Source organism: Phasianus colchicus, chromosome 31, assembly GCF_987193195.1.
Source record: "Phasianus colchicus chromosome 31, bPhaCol1.hap1.1, whole genome shotgun sequence".
Taxonomy (NCBI): domain Eukaryota; kingdom Metazoa; phylum Chordata; class Aves; order Galliformes; family Phasianidae; genus Phasianus; species Phasianus colchicus.
This window is the reverse complement of record NC_143466.1, coordinates 1246218-1259798: the sequence shown is the minus strand read 5'-3', so window position 1 is coordinate 1259798 and position 13581 is coordinate 1246218. Positions and strand designations below refer to the sequence as shown.

The 13581-nt window shown below is 53.5% G+C and overlaps 2 protein-coding genes and 2 pseudogenes across 3 annotated transcripts in view; 2 read left to right on the top strand and 2 right to left on the bottom strand.

The window, feature by feature from the left end:
• The window catches only part of LOC116241142 (T-cell-interacting, activating receptor on myeloid cells protein 1-like), an 82876-nt pseudogene that overhangs the window by 15482 nt on the left and 53813 nt on the right, over window positions 1–13581 (top strand).
• LOC116241265 (osteoclast-associated immunoglobulin-like receptor) overlaps window positions 1–13581 on the bottom strand; it is a 51282-nt gene that overhangs the window by 12416 nt on the left and 25285 nt on the right. The window lies entirely within an intron of this gene.
• LOC149914137 (osteoclast-associated immunoglobulin-like receptor) lies at window positions 1112–4048 on the top strand (the record flags this gene model as incomplete). Its single annotated transcript, XM_090127501.1, has 5 exons — window positions 1112–1343; window positions 1424–1735; window positions 1854–1994; window positions 2095–2132; window positions 2497–4048. Coding segments are annotated over 5 exons (861 nt in total), but the record flags the coding sequence as incomplete, so codon positions are not given.
• On the bottom strand, window positions 5462–7816 carry LOC149914136 (uncharacterized; annotated as a pseudogene). The gene is made up of 3 exons (XR_016460675.1): window positions 7404–7816; window positions 6835–6969; window positions 5462–6021 (listed from the first exon to the last, which is right to left on the bottom strand). The product of XR_016460675.1 is annotated as an uncharacterized LOC149914136 (transcript).

The following is a 13581-nucleotide window of genomic DNA, read 5'->3' as shown; positions in this document are numbered from 1 at the left end:
ACCCCTGGCGAACACCACGAGTCACAGCCACCAAGCGCACCCTGCGCTGCTGATGGTGCCCAAAGCCATGGACTCAATGAGCTCCACCAACACTTCACAGGGATGACCAAGGGACCGCGGAAATGCTGTGTGTGTATGTGTACTGAAACACAGGATAGGAGATGGTGGTTAATTAGGCTGCATGGGAAACAGTGGGACCTGAGCCTGATGTAAGCTGTATGGAACATGGCGGGGTATTGTCCTGGTTTCAGCTGGGATAAAGCTGATTTGCTTCCTTGTGTCCCGTGAGTTTTGGCTTCAGAAAACCAATGCTGATGGCACAGAGGTGGTTCAGCTGATGCTGAGCAGTGCTGCACAGAGCTGAGAGTGGTTCCGTTTCTCAGCTTCTTGCCTTGTGCTGCCAGCAAGGGGCTGGGGGGCACCAGGAGCTGAGAGGGGACCAAACCAGGACAGCTGACCTGCAGTGCCAAAGGCATCTCCCACACCATATGGCATCGGGTGAGAAATGGAACTCTGAGGAGAGCTGCATGGGGTGAGCGGGTGCAGCTCGGGGATGGGTTGGGAATCAATGAGTAGAGGTGAACAATTGTGTTTTGCAAATATACTGCATAGATGTACACACAGATGTACTGCTTGTGTAACGCCTTGCCTTTGTGTATCTGTGTGTGAGATCATGTCTGTAAACCTGTGTGTGACCACAGCAATGCACAAGTGTGTCCTTAGAAGGTACGCACCGCATTGGTGTAACACGTGTGCTCCTTCTCTGCCAAAACTCTTACTCCTTACTGCCAAAACATTTCCTTAGAGTTGATCCATGTCTGTGCCACACGTGTGCTCCACTGTGCCTGTGTGCCCATAGCACATCCTATGCCTGCGTGGTGCCACTGCATCCCCAAAGGTCCCTGCTACTGCCCCCAGTGGGGATGGTGGAGGAAAGCACAGTGGGGACGGAGTGTGGTACCTGAAGTGCGTAGGGACAGCCAGCTGGATGTGTTGGGGACCACATGTGACATTCCATGGGGGACACCCCTTTGGAGCCATGTCCTGTGTTTGGGATTCCATGGGGGGAAAAGTGCAGGACCACGTGCTGGCAGAACTCTGTGTGTGACTGGGGGAAAATGTCACTCTGCGCTGCCACCTGCCCCAGCTGGCTGCCTGGGTCCGGCTGTACCAGGAAGGGCATCAAACATACCGCAATTACAATTACAAGAAGCAGGACACTGCAGACTTCTCCTTCTTGAACACAAATCGGGAGCACGCAGGTAGATATTGGTGTCAGTACCGGCTGCCTTGGTCAGCAGTGGAATCAGAGAAGAGTGATCCTGTGGAGCTGGTGCTGACAGGTGAGGGCACTGGGGACAGCAGATGGTTCTGCTTGCTCCCAACAGGACCGTGTCCCACTGCTGTCCCTTCCCTCATGCAGATCGCAGTTTCCCCCCACCCAGCATTTCCCTGAGCCCTGAGGAATGTGTGGAGATGGGGACCAATGTCACCATCCAGTGCTGGAACAAGGACTATGGGGCCACCTTCCTTCTGCACAAGGATGGGTACTCAGCCCCCATCCAACGCCAGGACTCCAATGTGGTGGGCACAGCCACCTTCACCATCTTTGGGGTGACCCCAGCTGACAGTGGCACCTATAGGTGCTCCTACCGCCCCTGGGGTCACCCCTTTCTGTCCTCACCCCTTGGGAGTAACGTGACTCTGGAGGTGACACCCACACCTGCACACCCGGGTGGGTCTCTACCCCATTTGAGTACCCCTGGCGCCACGCCATGAGTGGCTGTGTCACCTCCTGTCCCTATAGAGGTGGTGGTTGAGGATGTGATAACCCAAACACCCGGATCCCACAGGTGCTGCAGACAGTTCCCATGGGATGCTGATGGTGGCAGTGGCTGGGGGCTGCACTGCTGCCTTTGTCTTCATCCTCGTCCTTGTTGTCTTCTTCCTCCTCGGTGCCTGCAGACGTCGGATACAGAGAGATGAGTGCCCTGGTGGGGAAGGGTTTAAGCGTCTTTATTTCTCAGTTGATCCTCTCAAAGTCTCCACTTACCCCCATAGCCCCATCCCATTCTCCTCCTTGTTTTGATGCAGGCACCCCTGCAGAAAGGCCTGAGGACATGGAATTCCAGGTAAGTGTCCAGGTCAGGGAACCCCAAACTCCGGCCTGACCCTTGGAACATGTCCTGATCCCATTCACAGCCCCAAACCCTGTCCATGGGGATCCCAGGGGATCCACAGCCTCATATGGTTTGCCTTAATGTTAAGGACAGCCCCCAAACCCAGACCATGAGGAACTCCAAATCTGCATTGTGGAGACACCCAAATCTGAGCCCTCAGATTCCCCTGGCCCCTCCAAAACTTAAATACCCCTCAGATCCCATGGGCCACTTTCACACTGTGTAGGAAGAACCCCAAACATCACTCACGCGGTGTCCCTCCCAAAGGACACTGGGGACCCCCAGGTTGACACTCTGCCTTCCCACTGTGTCCCAGGTGCCTTCCAGTGACAGCGAGGGTCTGACCTACATGGAGCTGCAAGCTGTGACCCCCAGCACTCCGCCCCTCAACCCCCCCGCTGACCCCCAGCCCTCTGTTATCTACGCCGAGGTAGCAGTTGGGAGGCATCACTGATGCCTCCATACGTGTGCACAGACACGTGTGTGTTATGTGCTCACATGTACTGCCAGCGTGCACAGTGCAGGTGTGTTGTGTGTGCTTACCGTCACGTGTGCACTGCATGCATGTATCACTGCATGTGTTCCTGTGTGTCACATGTGTTCACTGTCACATGTGCACAACAGTTATACCCAGATGTGCACTCCGTGATTAACTCCATTCCTTGGTGTCTGCAGCATCACGCGTGTACACCAGTAGATGTGCACAGTGCTGCACATGGGTGTCCTTAGCATGTTTTCTGAGACCGGTAAAGAATGCGGGAGGTGAGCAACAAGACTTTGTGGACAGTTTTTCATTCCAAAGCAGTGCTCTGAAGAGAAGCTCTCAGGAAATGGACGTGTATTCCTGCTCTGAGCCTTGGCTGACTCCATCGCGGTATCTGTCCCTGCTGGCTGGGAGAGGTGTGACTCAGGAGACAGAGAGAGATTCACCTCCGTCCAAACCCCCCGAGAGGGACAGTGCACATGTGCTCCCTGTGCCTGCACTCTCCAGGCCCTCCCTGTGTCCGTGTGTCCTTACCATGTGCCCCACGTCAGCGCCACGTCTGTTCCTACAGCACACACACGTCCCCTTCCCGTGTGCGCATCTCCAGCTCCACATCCCAAACCAGCACCCCGCCCACAGTGAAGTTGGGACAGAATTCCCATTTCTGGAGCGTTTTATCCCACTTTCCTGGATGAGAGTTCTGATTCTGAAGTGTTAGATTCTGCTCCATGATGGAGGATTCCTATTTCTGGAAGGTTTTACCCTTCCTCTACCTCTGAAGGTTGTCATTCCTTCTTTTGGGGATAATTCTCAATTCTGGAGAGTTTCAACCAACCTTTGGTGGAAGATTTACCATTTCCAAATATTTTTACCCTCATTTCCGGTAGAATTATCCTTGTGGATTGTCCTTTGTGAAAGGTTTTATCCTGCATTTGAGAGAGGATTCCCACTTCTGGATGGTTTTCTCCTGTTCTCATGAAGGGAGATTCCCAGTCTGGAATATTTCATCCTGCCTTTTAGGACAGGATCCCTATTTCTACGAAGATCTGTGCTACTGTTTGGGGAGGATTTCTTCTTCTGCACAGTTATATAGTTGTGCTTCTGGAGGGCTTAATTCTCAATTTGAGGGCCAATTCCTGCTTCTGGGGGTTTCTATCCTGGATTTGGTGTTAAAAATACCCATTCTAGAGTATTTTTGCCTGCCTTTTGTGGTAGGATTCCCATTACTGGAGTATTTTGTCCGTCCTTTGGGTGCCAGGATTCCCATTGCTGGAAGGTTTTACCTTTCTTTTATTCCATTCCAGCAGAAGCAGCTCTTGGGCACAAGGTTTTGCTGACAGTGATGTTGCAAATCCTTTGATAATTTCACAGCACCCAGTACTGACATCAGGGCTGAAGGACAGTGACACAGCTGTGAGGTCAGGCCAAACATGCCTGCTGTTTTGGTTTTAATGACCACCAAGGTTATCTATCTGTCAGGACACAGCTTCACTGATGCTCACACTGGTCTGTGGGTTTAAGTAGCAGAGTTTGGGTTGGGTTTGCTTATTTTTGGTGGTGGGGGAAAATGCATTTTTGTTCAGAAAAGGACAGAGGGGTTGTGGGGTTTGTCAGCCAATGGGGGAAAAGAGGAAGTTGGTGTGTGGGAACAGCAGTGAGGGGAAGGGCAGGGGAGCTGACTTCCCCCTTTTGGTAATGAAAGGGGAAACTTTGGAGATTTTGTGAGCTCGATGGGGTGTTTAAAAGCTGGATGGAGGTTTTTGGGACCAGATGGAGATTTGGGGTGTGCATGGAGAATTTGGAGGTGAAGGGAGATTTTGTGTTTGGGGTCTGGATGGATATTTGGGGATGCACGAAGTATTTGTAGTCTGGATGGAGGTTGTGGAGCTGGATAGAGAATTTGGGAGTGAATGGAGATTTCTGTGTGGCTGGAAATTTCTGGGGGGATAGAGATTTTGGGAAGTGGATGGAGATTTTGTGGGTGGATGGGACTTTTTGGGGCTGGATGTAGATATTGGGGTGGTGGGGGTATTTTGGAGCTGAACAGTGTTTAGGGACTGTAAGAGTCCGTCCCTTCTTCCTGTCATTCTAATTCAGGGCACAGAATGATTTCCTCATCTGCTGGATCTGACAGCACCACACAGCATCGCCGAGTGGCATTCCGTTCAGCAGTGAATTGGCTCTGCAGGGCTGTCCGTGGTTCCTGCCAGGATATCAGCCTTCCATCAGCAGGGTGATGAATGCAGTGCCTCTCCTTCTGGGCTGTCAGCAGTGCTGCTCCCAACACAGCACACACTGGGTGGTTCTGAGCCCAACCAGTTCTCAGGAGGGAAGGGCAGCCACTGCACCTTTTCAGCTCCTCGGGAACAGGGGAGCTGAAACACCGGCATTTCCCAGGCAGCCAGGGCTTGTCCCTGCTCGGACCTCTCTGGCATGGAGCCTTCCTGGGTAGAGCTGGGAGGTCACAACCAGACCTTCCCACACTGAGGGGATCTGACAGCTGCACCAGGTGAGTGTCACGTCCTGTGCATGGAGGGAGGGAGGGACTACAAGGAGTGCGGTGCTGTCACACAGCAGCAGCTCAGCACCACACAGCTTTTATTCTCACTGATCCCTCCCAGTGGGTCTGGGGAGAGAAGCAGAGAAAATGAGGAAGAATTCATCGGTGGAGAAAAAATCTATTTACTGAGACCGAAAAGAAAGCGAGAAATAACAGTACTGATAATCAGATAGATGTATTTACTTCTGCAAAGCAAGTGATGCACAAGGGAATTGCTCAACACCCAAAGACCAAGGATAAAACCAGGGCACAAAGGGAGGCAGGGGATTTTGTGGAGTCAATAGGGGATCTATAGGGCATCTGTAGGAGATGGGAGGGGAAGAAATGGATGTTTTTGAGTATCTGCAGTAGAGGGGTAGATTGGAACAGCTCAGGGGGTTTCAGAGGAATGGTGGTGGTGTTTTGGAGTGAATTGGAGGGCATTTGGAGGACTCAAGGTGTGCTAAGACATTTGAGGGGATAAGGAAGGATTTTTGTATAAGAGATGAGCATTTAGAGATTTGGAGCGAGTGGGAAGCATTTGGGATGCACCAGTGAGAATTTGGGAGTGTTAGATTAGGGGAGGTTATCTGATCCGAGGTCAGAAGAGGACATCAAGCAGGGAATGTGGCACCTGCCCCCTTGCATGCACATCAAAACTGAGACACCAATGGAGGTCCATCAGTGTGATCCCCTGTGCTCACTTTGGTGTAAATAATGGGGGACTGGGGGGCAGTGGGGGAACGGGGAGGCTGGGAGCACGGGATGACAGCTGGCATCTCGGTGTAGGTCAGACCCTCGCTGTCCCTGGGGGGCACCTGGAGATAGAGGCAGAAATTGGGTTGCAATCATGGGGGTCCCCAGGATGCTTTAGTTTGGGGTGGGGCTGTGGAGTAGGTATGTGAGGAAGGAGGGAAGGGGTGTCCATGAGGGTGGGTCTGTATTTCTGGGGGAGAGGCTCAAATTTGGATTCTACACGGGGGATATTTGGGGTCCAGATGTGTTTTCAGGGTGCCCATAGCATCTGGATGCATTTGGTACTGAGGAACACAGGGCCTTTGTGTTGGGGTCCCCATGGGTTAGACACTGGGCTTCTCTGTGAGCGCATTTGAGGTCCCTCTGCTAGAGCTGTGGGGACATATGGTGTCTGGGGCCTAATTAAGCCTTGGCGGGCTTCTGTGTGTCTTGGGGAATAGATTTGCAGACTGGGGGTCCCCTCAATGCAGATTTGAGATTCCCATGGTCCTTAGACACTGGGCTTCTCTGTGAGCGCATTAGAGTCCCTCTGCTAGAGCTGTGAGGACCTATGAGGTTTGGGGAGTAATTAAGACTTGGAGAGCTTCTGTGTGTCTGGCGGTATAGATTTGAGGGCTGGAGGTCCCCCAAATGCAGATTTGAGATTCCCATGGGCCTGGATACAGGTGGTGCACATGAATGTCAGGGTAAGCCATATGAGGCTGGGGGTCATGCAGGGAAACCTGCATTGAAAAGGGGAGGGGGAAGGTAGGGGGTTATGTGGGGGCCTCAAGGTCCAGTTGTGGGGTCTATATGGGATCTATGGGGGATCAAAGATGGGTGGGGGATGCTTGTGGGGTCTATAGGAGGTGGAAAACTTGGAACTCCTTCCTCACCAGGGCTCTCATCTCTCCATGTCCAGGGGCTGCAGGCATCCAGGATGAAGTAGAGGCTCAGGCTGAAGATGAGGGCAGCAGTGCAGTCCCTCACCACCGCCACCATCAGGTTCCCACGGGATGACACCTCAGCACCTGTGAGATTGGGGTGTTTGGGTGTCCTCAGCACAGGGCAGGGATGCAGTGACACTGCCACTCACAGGGCACACTGGGGGCATACAGATGTGGGTCTCAGACTAATTCTCTGATGTGGTCCATGGGGTGGTAGAGCACCTATAGGTGCCAGCATAGGCTGGGTTCCTCCCTAAGTAGATGAAGGTGGCTGTGCCCCACCAGTGGGATCCTGGAGCTGGACAGGGGCTGAGTGCTCAGCACTGTGCAGGAGGCATGCAGCACCAGAATGCTCATGCCAGCTCTGGGTGGATAAATTGGTCCCCATTCTTACATGTGCCATGGGCTCAAGGAACTGTGAGGGGCTGATGTTATGAGCTGTGTGCAGGGAGGAAAAGAGATGGGACTTGATCCTCGGGGGAAAGCTCAGGGCCACCCTCTGTGCCCAGTACCCTCACCTGTCAGCACCAGCTTCACAGGATCACTCCTCTCTGATGTCCACAGTGGCTCTGACACCTGGTACCGACACTGATAAGTCCCGGTGTCTTCCAGATTTGTGACAGCAAAGGAGAACTCAGCTGTATCCTGCTCCTTGTCTTTTTCCTTGTTAGATTTCAGAATTCCATTCAACCAGAGCTGGACCCAGGCTTGCACCCGGGGCAGGTGGCAGCGCAGGGTGACATTGTCAGGGAGCATCAGGGAGCCCAAAATAGGGAATGTGTATCTAACCCACACAGTGCACCCCAAAGATGAGACACCTTGTGGGGAGGCATTAATGGGGTCTTCCAGCACCCACGTCAGCACCCGGACTCTCATCTCTCTGAATCCAGAGGCTGCGGGCATCAATGACAAAGAAAATTCTGAGGGCAAAAACGAGGACAGCAGCACAGCCCCTCACCACTGCAATCACCAGGTTCCCATGGGACACCAAATCAGCACCTGAGTGTGAAGGTATTTGGGTGCCTTCATCCTCAGCATCACCGCGATGGGGAAGGGATGTGATGATACTGCCACCTGTGGGTGACACTGGAGGCACCCAAATGGGGGCTGGGAACTACCTAGGGGTGAAGGTGTGGGTGCCACCTCCAGTCTCACGCTGTCCCCAAGAGGTGAGGGCACAAAGAGATAAGCCTTGGGGTGGTAGGAGCACCTGTAGGTGCCATTGTCAGCTGTGGTCACCGCAAGAAGGATGAAGGTGGCCGTGCCTTCATCACTGGGGTCCTGGTTCTGGAGAGGGGTTGAGTGCCCATCCTTGTGCAGGAAGATGATGCCCCCATATCCCTGGTTCCAGCAGCGGATGGTGACATTGGTCCCCACTGCCACGCTTTTGTCAGGGCTCATGGAAATGTTAGGTGGGGAATATTGACTATCTGGATGCAGAGGGAGAACAGAGATAGGACATGGCCCTGTGGAGAATGCCGTGGGCCATCTGCTTTCCCCATAACCCTCACCTGTCACCACCAACTCGATGGGGACACTTTTCTCTGATCTTCCTGGTGGCTCCAAAACCCAGTATTGGCACCAATCCTTCATTGCATCTTCCAGCTTTACGCAAACCAAGGAGAACTCATCCATGACCTGATGCTTGTCCACGTCCTTGTAGGATCTCAGAAGTCCATCCAGATAAAGCTCAACCCAGGCAGCTGACTGGGGCAGGTGGCACTTAGGGTGACCGTGTCCCCCAGGGACACCCCTTGGCTGGGGTGTAGTGACAGGGAGGGTCGGGGCACTAGGATAGGAAAAAGCAGTCAGCCTTGTCCCTGCACACCCTCCTCTGCCCCTCTGATGGTCCTCTGACCACGCTCCCCTGCCTCTCTCCCCATTCTCACCCTGTCCCCATACTAAAGATGCTGTGCTCTGCTCACTGTCACCAGCCACCAACCTTCAAGGGACACGGTCCTGGTCCCACACAGGGCCACCAACCCCCGAGGCACCACGACCCCTTTGTTGCTCACTGAGGATGTGGGCCAGCATCATTGGTGCCATGAGGCAGGAGCAGCTTGGGGACAGAGAGACTGCAGTGGGGATGGGGATTGGCGGGAGAAGCATTGTCTGTTCCCCTTGGGGACAGGATTCCATTATATCTCCTTCCCATGTGACAATTGTTGTCCCCAAATAGTGGCCCTGTGTGGCCTGGGAAAGGATGCCACACTTGAAATCGTACACACTACCCTTACTGGGGTGCCCCACACGGGCTGTCACCCTTCTGGTGCCACACGCTGTCCCCAAAGGGCTTCCAGTGTGTGGCTTTGCATGGTGTTCCCCTTGGGATGCCAAACACAGCACACGTGTCTCCTATGGGGTGTTGTGGCTGAGAACGCTCTGTCACACTGTGCTGCTGTGCTCTGAGCAGCTGAAGATCCAGAGGAGGTTGTGAGGCCTCCAGATCTAGGGACAAGGGTTGGTGGTGGGTCTCCAAATCCATGGGGTGATCTGTAGGGTGGGGTTTGGAGTTCCACAGGTGATTGTAGCATCTCCCAATCTATGGGTTGTGGTTGTTGAGACGACTCCAATTTTGTGAGGTGAGCAATGGGACAGGATTTGGGGGGGGTCCACAGTTGAGTGTGGATCACCAAATGTACAGAGCTATCTGTGGGGCAGGGGCCTACGTTGTGCTCCACAGCAATGGAGCTCCTTTTTAAATACATTTACCCCAGTTTTGAGATCCTCCTTCTCCCCTCTCCTCATAGCAGACCTCTGTGGTTCAGGAAAAGCCAAATTTCCATCTGTGACACCACAGCCCCATGGGAACCTCCAGGGAGACTGCCCTTCTCTTCCCCATCCCACACATCTACCAGGTGCCCCCCAAAGATGTGCTCATCCAAAATTCCCCCAACAGATGTCCCCAAAACCTCGAGTCCTATCCCCCATCCCAGGCTCCTTCCCTAAAGGCTCCCTCAGAAGCTGCTCCTCCATGGTCCTTCCAGCTCGCTTCTCCTGGTGGATCAGTAAAGATATTGCAGAAGAAAAGAGATCACACATGGCTCCACCCCATTCCTCCCCCAAATCTCAGTGCTGTGCTGAGGAGTGCTTGGATGTGGTGTTGCTTTCCAAGAAACTCGGAGGCAGAAAGTGGGGGGAGATGGGCTTGTCTGGGGACAAAGCCTTGGCAACCGAGCAGGGATGGGGTTGGACTCTCGAGCTTTCGTGCAAATCTCTTCTGGTTGTGGCTGCACTCAGTTAGTGAAGCCAGCTGAAATCAGAGAAACATTGCTTGCATCTCCTGCCCATGTTGGGTGATGCATTGGGATTGCTGGCTGGTCATCCCCAACCCAACACAAAGCCCAGGTATCCCTCTGGGGGATAAGCAGACCGGATTTCTGCTCAGAGAAGCTGTGGTTTCGATGCTGTGGATGTGGTTACAAGCTGGGCACTCACCCTGCACGCCGAGCACAGTCACCAGCAGAAGCAGCAGCCCCAGAGCACTGGCTTTCAGGAAGACCCGGTGCCAGCGTGGGCACACGGCAGGAGCTGGAAGAGTCCGCATTTGTTGAAAAACAGACCTTCCATACTGGGTCCCATGCAGCGGTGATTCAGAAGGTGATGGCTGCTGTTTTCTCCCCATATCTGCAGGTTCCTGGATCCTAACCAGTTGCTCCAGTGGTTCCCAGTGAGGAAGGAGCTGGTAGAAGGAGGTGATGGCAGCAGGCACATGTGGGCTGGGCTCCTCGTTGGTGGGCACAGGGAGAAGGACATCCCCTCCATGTGTTCTTGTGGAGGTGGTGGAGGCTCTGCAGGGCCTCAAGAGCATGGGCTGGGAGCTCCACAGACCCCAGACCTTGTGAAATGATCCCAGGGTAGAGCAGATGAGGGTTGGTAGCACGTGGGTCTGTGTAGACCTCATCCCACCAGGACCCAGGCTGCGTTATCACCATTTCAGATTCAACTTGCAATTCCTCACATCAGCGTTTCCTGATGAGGGCTACTGTTTGGAGCAAATCCATCCCACCTCTGGACATTTGCAGGCTTCCTTCTTCCCCATCCCTTCCTTCCTTCTGTCCCCACTACAAACCACGACCAGCCCAGAACACAACCAACACTGCTGGTGTTTCTTGGGGAAAACTCTGAAACAAGAAACCCCAAACCAAGCTTGCCATGAGCAGCCAGCACCCAAAACAACACTCACCATCATGCTTCTCAGAAGGAGAAAAAACACTCTCAGAATGCCTGGAATCCACGTTACTATTTTCCCCATCCATAGATCAGAAGTTCACAAGACTGTCCCCAAAATGCCAAATCCCAGGGCAACTTCTTGCTCTGTGACCAACCCACTGGTGCCTGCATCCGGTATCAGGAAATGGCACTCGCTGGGCTTCTTATCTGGGCTTTGCTTCTTTTAATTCCCCATTTTGAATAGAAATACAGGCATGCTGCAGGTTGCCCATCCTCGTTGTGATATTCTGTTTTAATGAAAGGGTGAATGTGAGGGGCATTTTTATCATCACGTCTTGCGTTTATATCTCCCATTTCCTGCCATGGGCAGTCGCAGGCTACTTCCAGCAACACACTGCTGTTCCATCCCTGGGCTGCCACACTCACTCACCACATCCTCCCCCGCCAGGTCAGCAGCTGCTACCTGTAATTGATGCTCTCTCACAGAAGCCTCATGCAGATGGTTCTGCCAGCTGTGCTGTGCCCAAGCACAGCTTTGGCTCAATTTCCAGTTCAGCTTGCGAACTCCTTGTCACCACTCTCAGTGACTCAGTTCCTCATCCAGTTTGGTGCACAACACATCTACCTTCCTGCACTGCTCTCACTGCAGCACCTCCTACTCCACAAACAATGGCCTCGCCTTTACCAGGTCTCCTTCAGTGTCCTTTTGACAACTCCTGTATCTGCTCTGCACTCTTGATCAGGCTGAGCTCGTGTAGACATGAGCAGCTGCCAGGAAACTCAGACAAGGTCCAAACAAGAATCCTTCCTTCTCAACTCAGATGATAGCCCTTCTGGATTCCTCTTGCTCTTTATTCAGGGCATTCTGCCCATGATGCCAAGTAAAATGTCCCGTCCCACTCGGTGAGTTGTGGGAAAGGTGAATCTTTGGAACCTCCCAGATATGGCACTGCTCTGTGAACCCAACTGTCCCTTTCTTCTACCCGGTTGGTGGAACTGCTATTGCCAGAGTTGATCAGCCAATTCCTCCACCACTTGCCCCTCTCCAAATTTCCAGGTTCTTACTGTCTGTGAGTTACCATACGATGATGGTGAGTTGCCAATCAAACTTCCTCCACATTTGACACTGTCTGGATGTTGGGAGAACTGGTCATTGTTCAGGTCCCCATTCCACACCACCTCCAGCACAGCTCATTCCCTCCCACACTGGATACCCCTTTCCATGCTGCCCACTTCCCTGGCTGACACGTGGCATCGTCCCTGTCAGGACAACTCTCCTTCACAGCTGACAGCAGTTGTGTCCAGAGAGGGAGAGCACTGTCATGTTTTCCATGACTTTGTCAGTGCCCCCTTCCCCAGAGAGGGATCCCAGCTGCCTGGCTTCCATGCCCACTAAATCCAGGCTGTGGGCCCCGTTATCCCAGCATGGCAGCAGCCAGGTGATGCTGTGCTCGCCTGGACAATGGCTGAAATCACCTAAAGAGGGTCAAGGTGGCCGAGCCCCCAACACTGGGGTTCCTGTGCTGGATTGGAGCTGAGTCCCTGTCCTGATGCAGGAAAGTGGTGCTTCGAAAACCCTGGTTCCAGCACCGGATGGTGATGTTTGTCCCGACCTCCACATGTTCCTCAGGGAAATGCTGCATGGAGGGTATTTGGATCTATGTATAAAGTGACGGCAGTGCTGGGACACAGCCCACAGCACTATACCTCCTTTTTTGTACATTTACTGCTATTTTGGGACTCCCCGCCACCACACAGCTGACGTTTGCTGTTCAGGAAACACCAAACTTCCTCCAATGTCACCGCTGCCCTATAGGACACCTCCCTGAGGTCACTGCTCCTCTGTGCCCACCCCAAAGATCTATCGGGTGTTCCACAAAATATGCACCTTCCCCCCCCCCCCCCTTTGTTTTTCCTCCCCCCCAGAATGTCCCCTCACCCTCAAGTAGTGTCCCTTACCCTAGATGGTGTCCCCACCCCATCACAAAGGACAAAGGGCCTCTGCAGGGGTGGCCCCCAAATGCGGCCCCACCCCTGCCCACATAATCTATGGGGCGGGACCCAGCTCCCCACAGACACTGAGGTGAACAGAGGAGGTGAGCACACGTGGGGGTCCTGGTGGGCTGAGGGATGTGGGCTGTAATGGGGCAATGGGGAAAAATGGAGAGTCACGGGAGGGATATGGGGTCAGGGGACTATATGGCAGGATGTGGGGTTGTGGTTGTATGGGTTGGGCATACAAGATCACGGTGCTATATATCTTGATACAAGGCCACCAGGCTGGATATGGGGCAACCAGACAGGATATAGAGCTGTGGTGAGGGCTGTGGGGTCATAGGTCTATGGGGCAGGACATGGATTTGTGGAGTACAGGGAGGGTTTTGGAGAGGCATCCAGCTGCACGCTTAAAGACTGCCTCCTCCAGAAAAGAAAGGAGGGTAATAGTCATAGGAGACTCCCTTCTAGGAGGAACTGAAGGCCCAATATGTCGGCCTGCCCCCACCCGCAGGGAGGTGTGCTGCC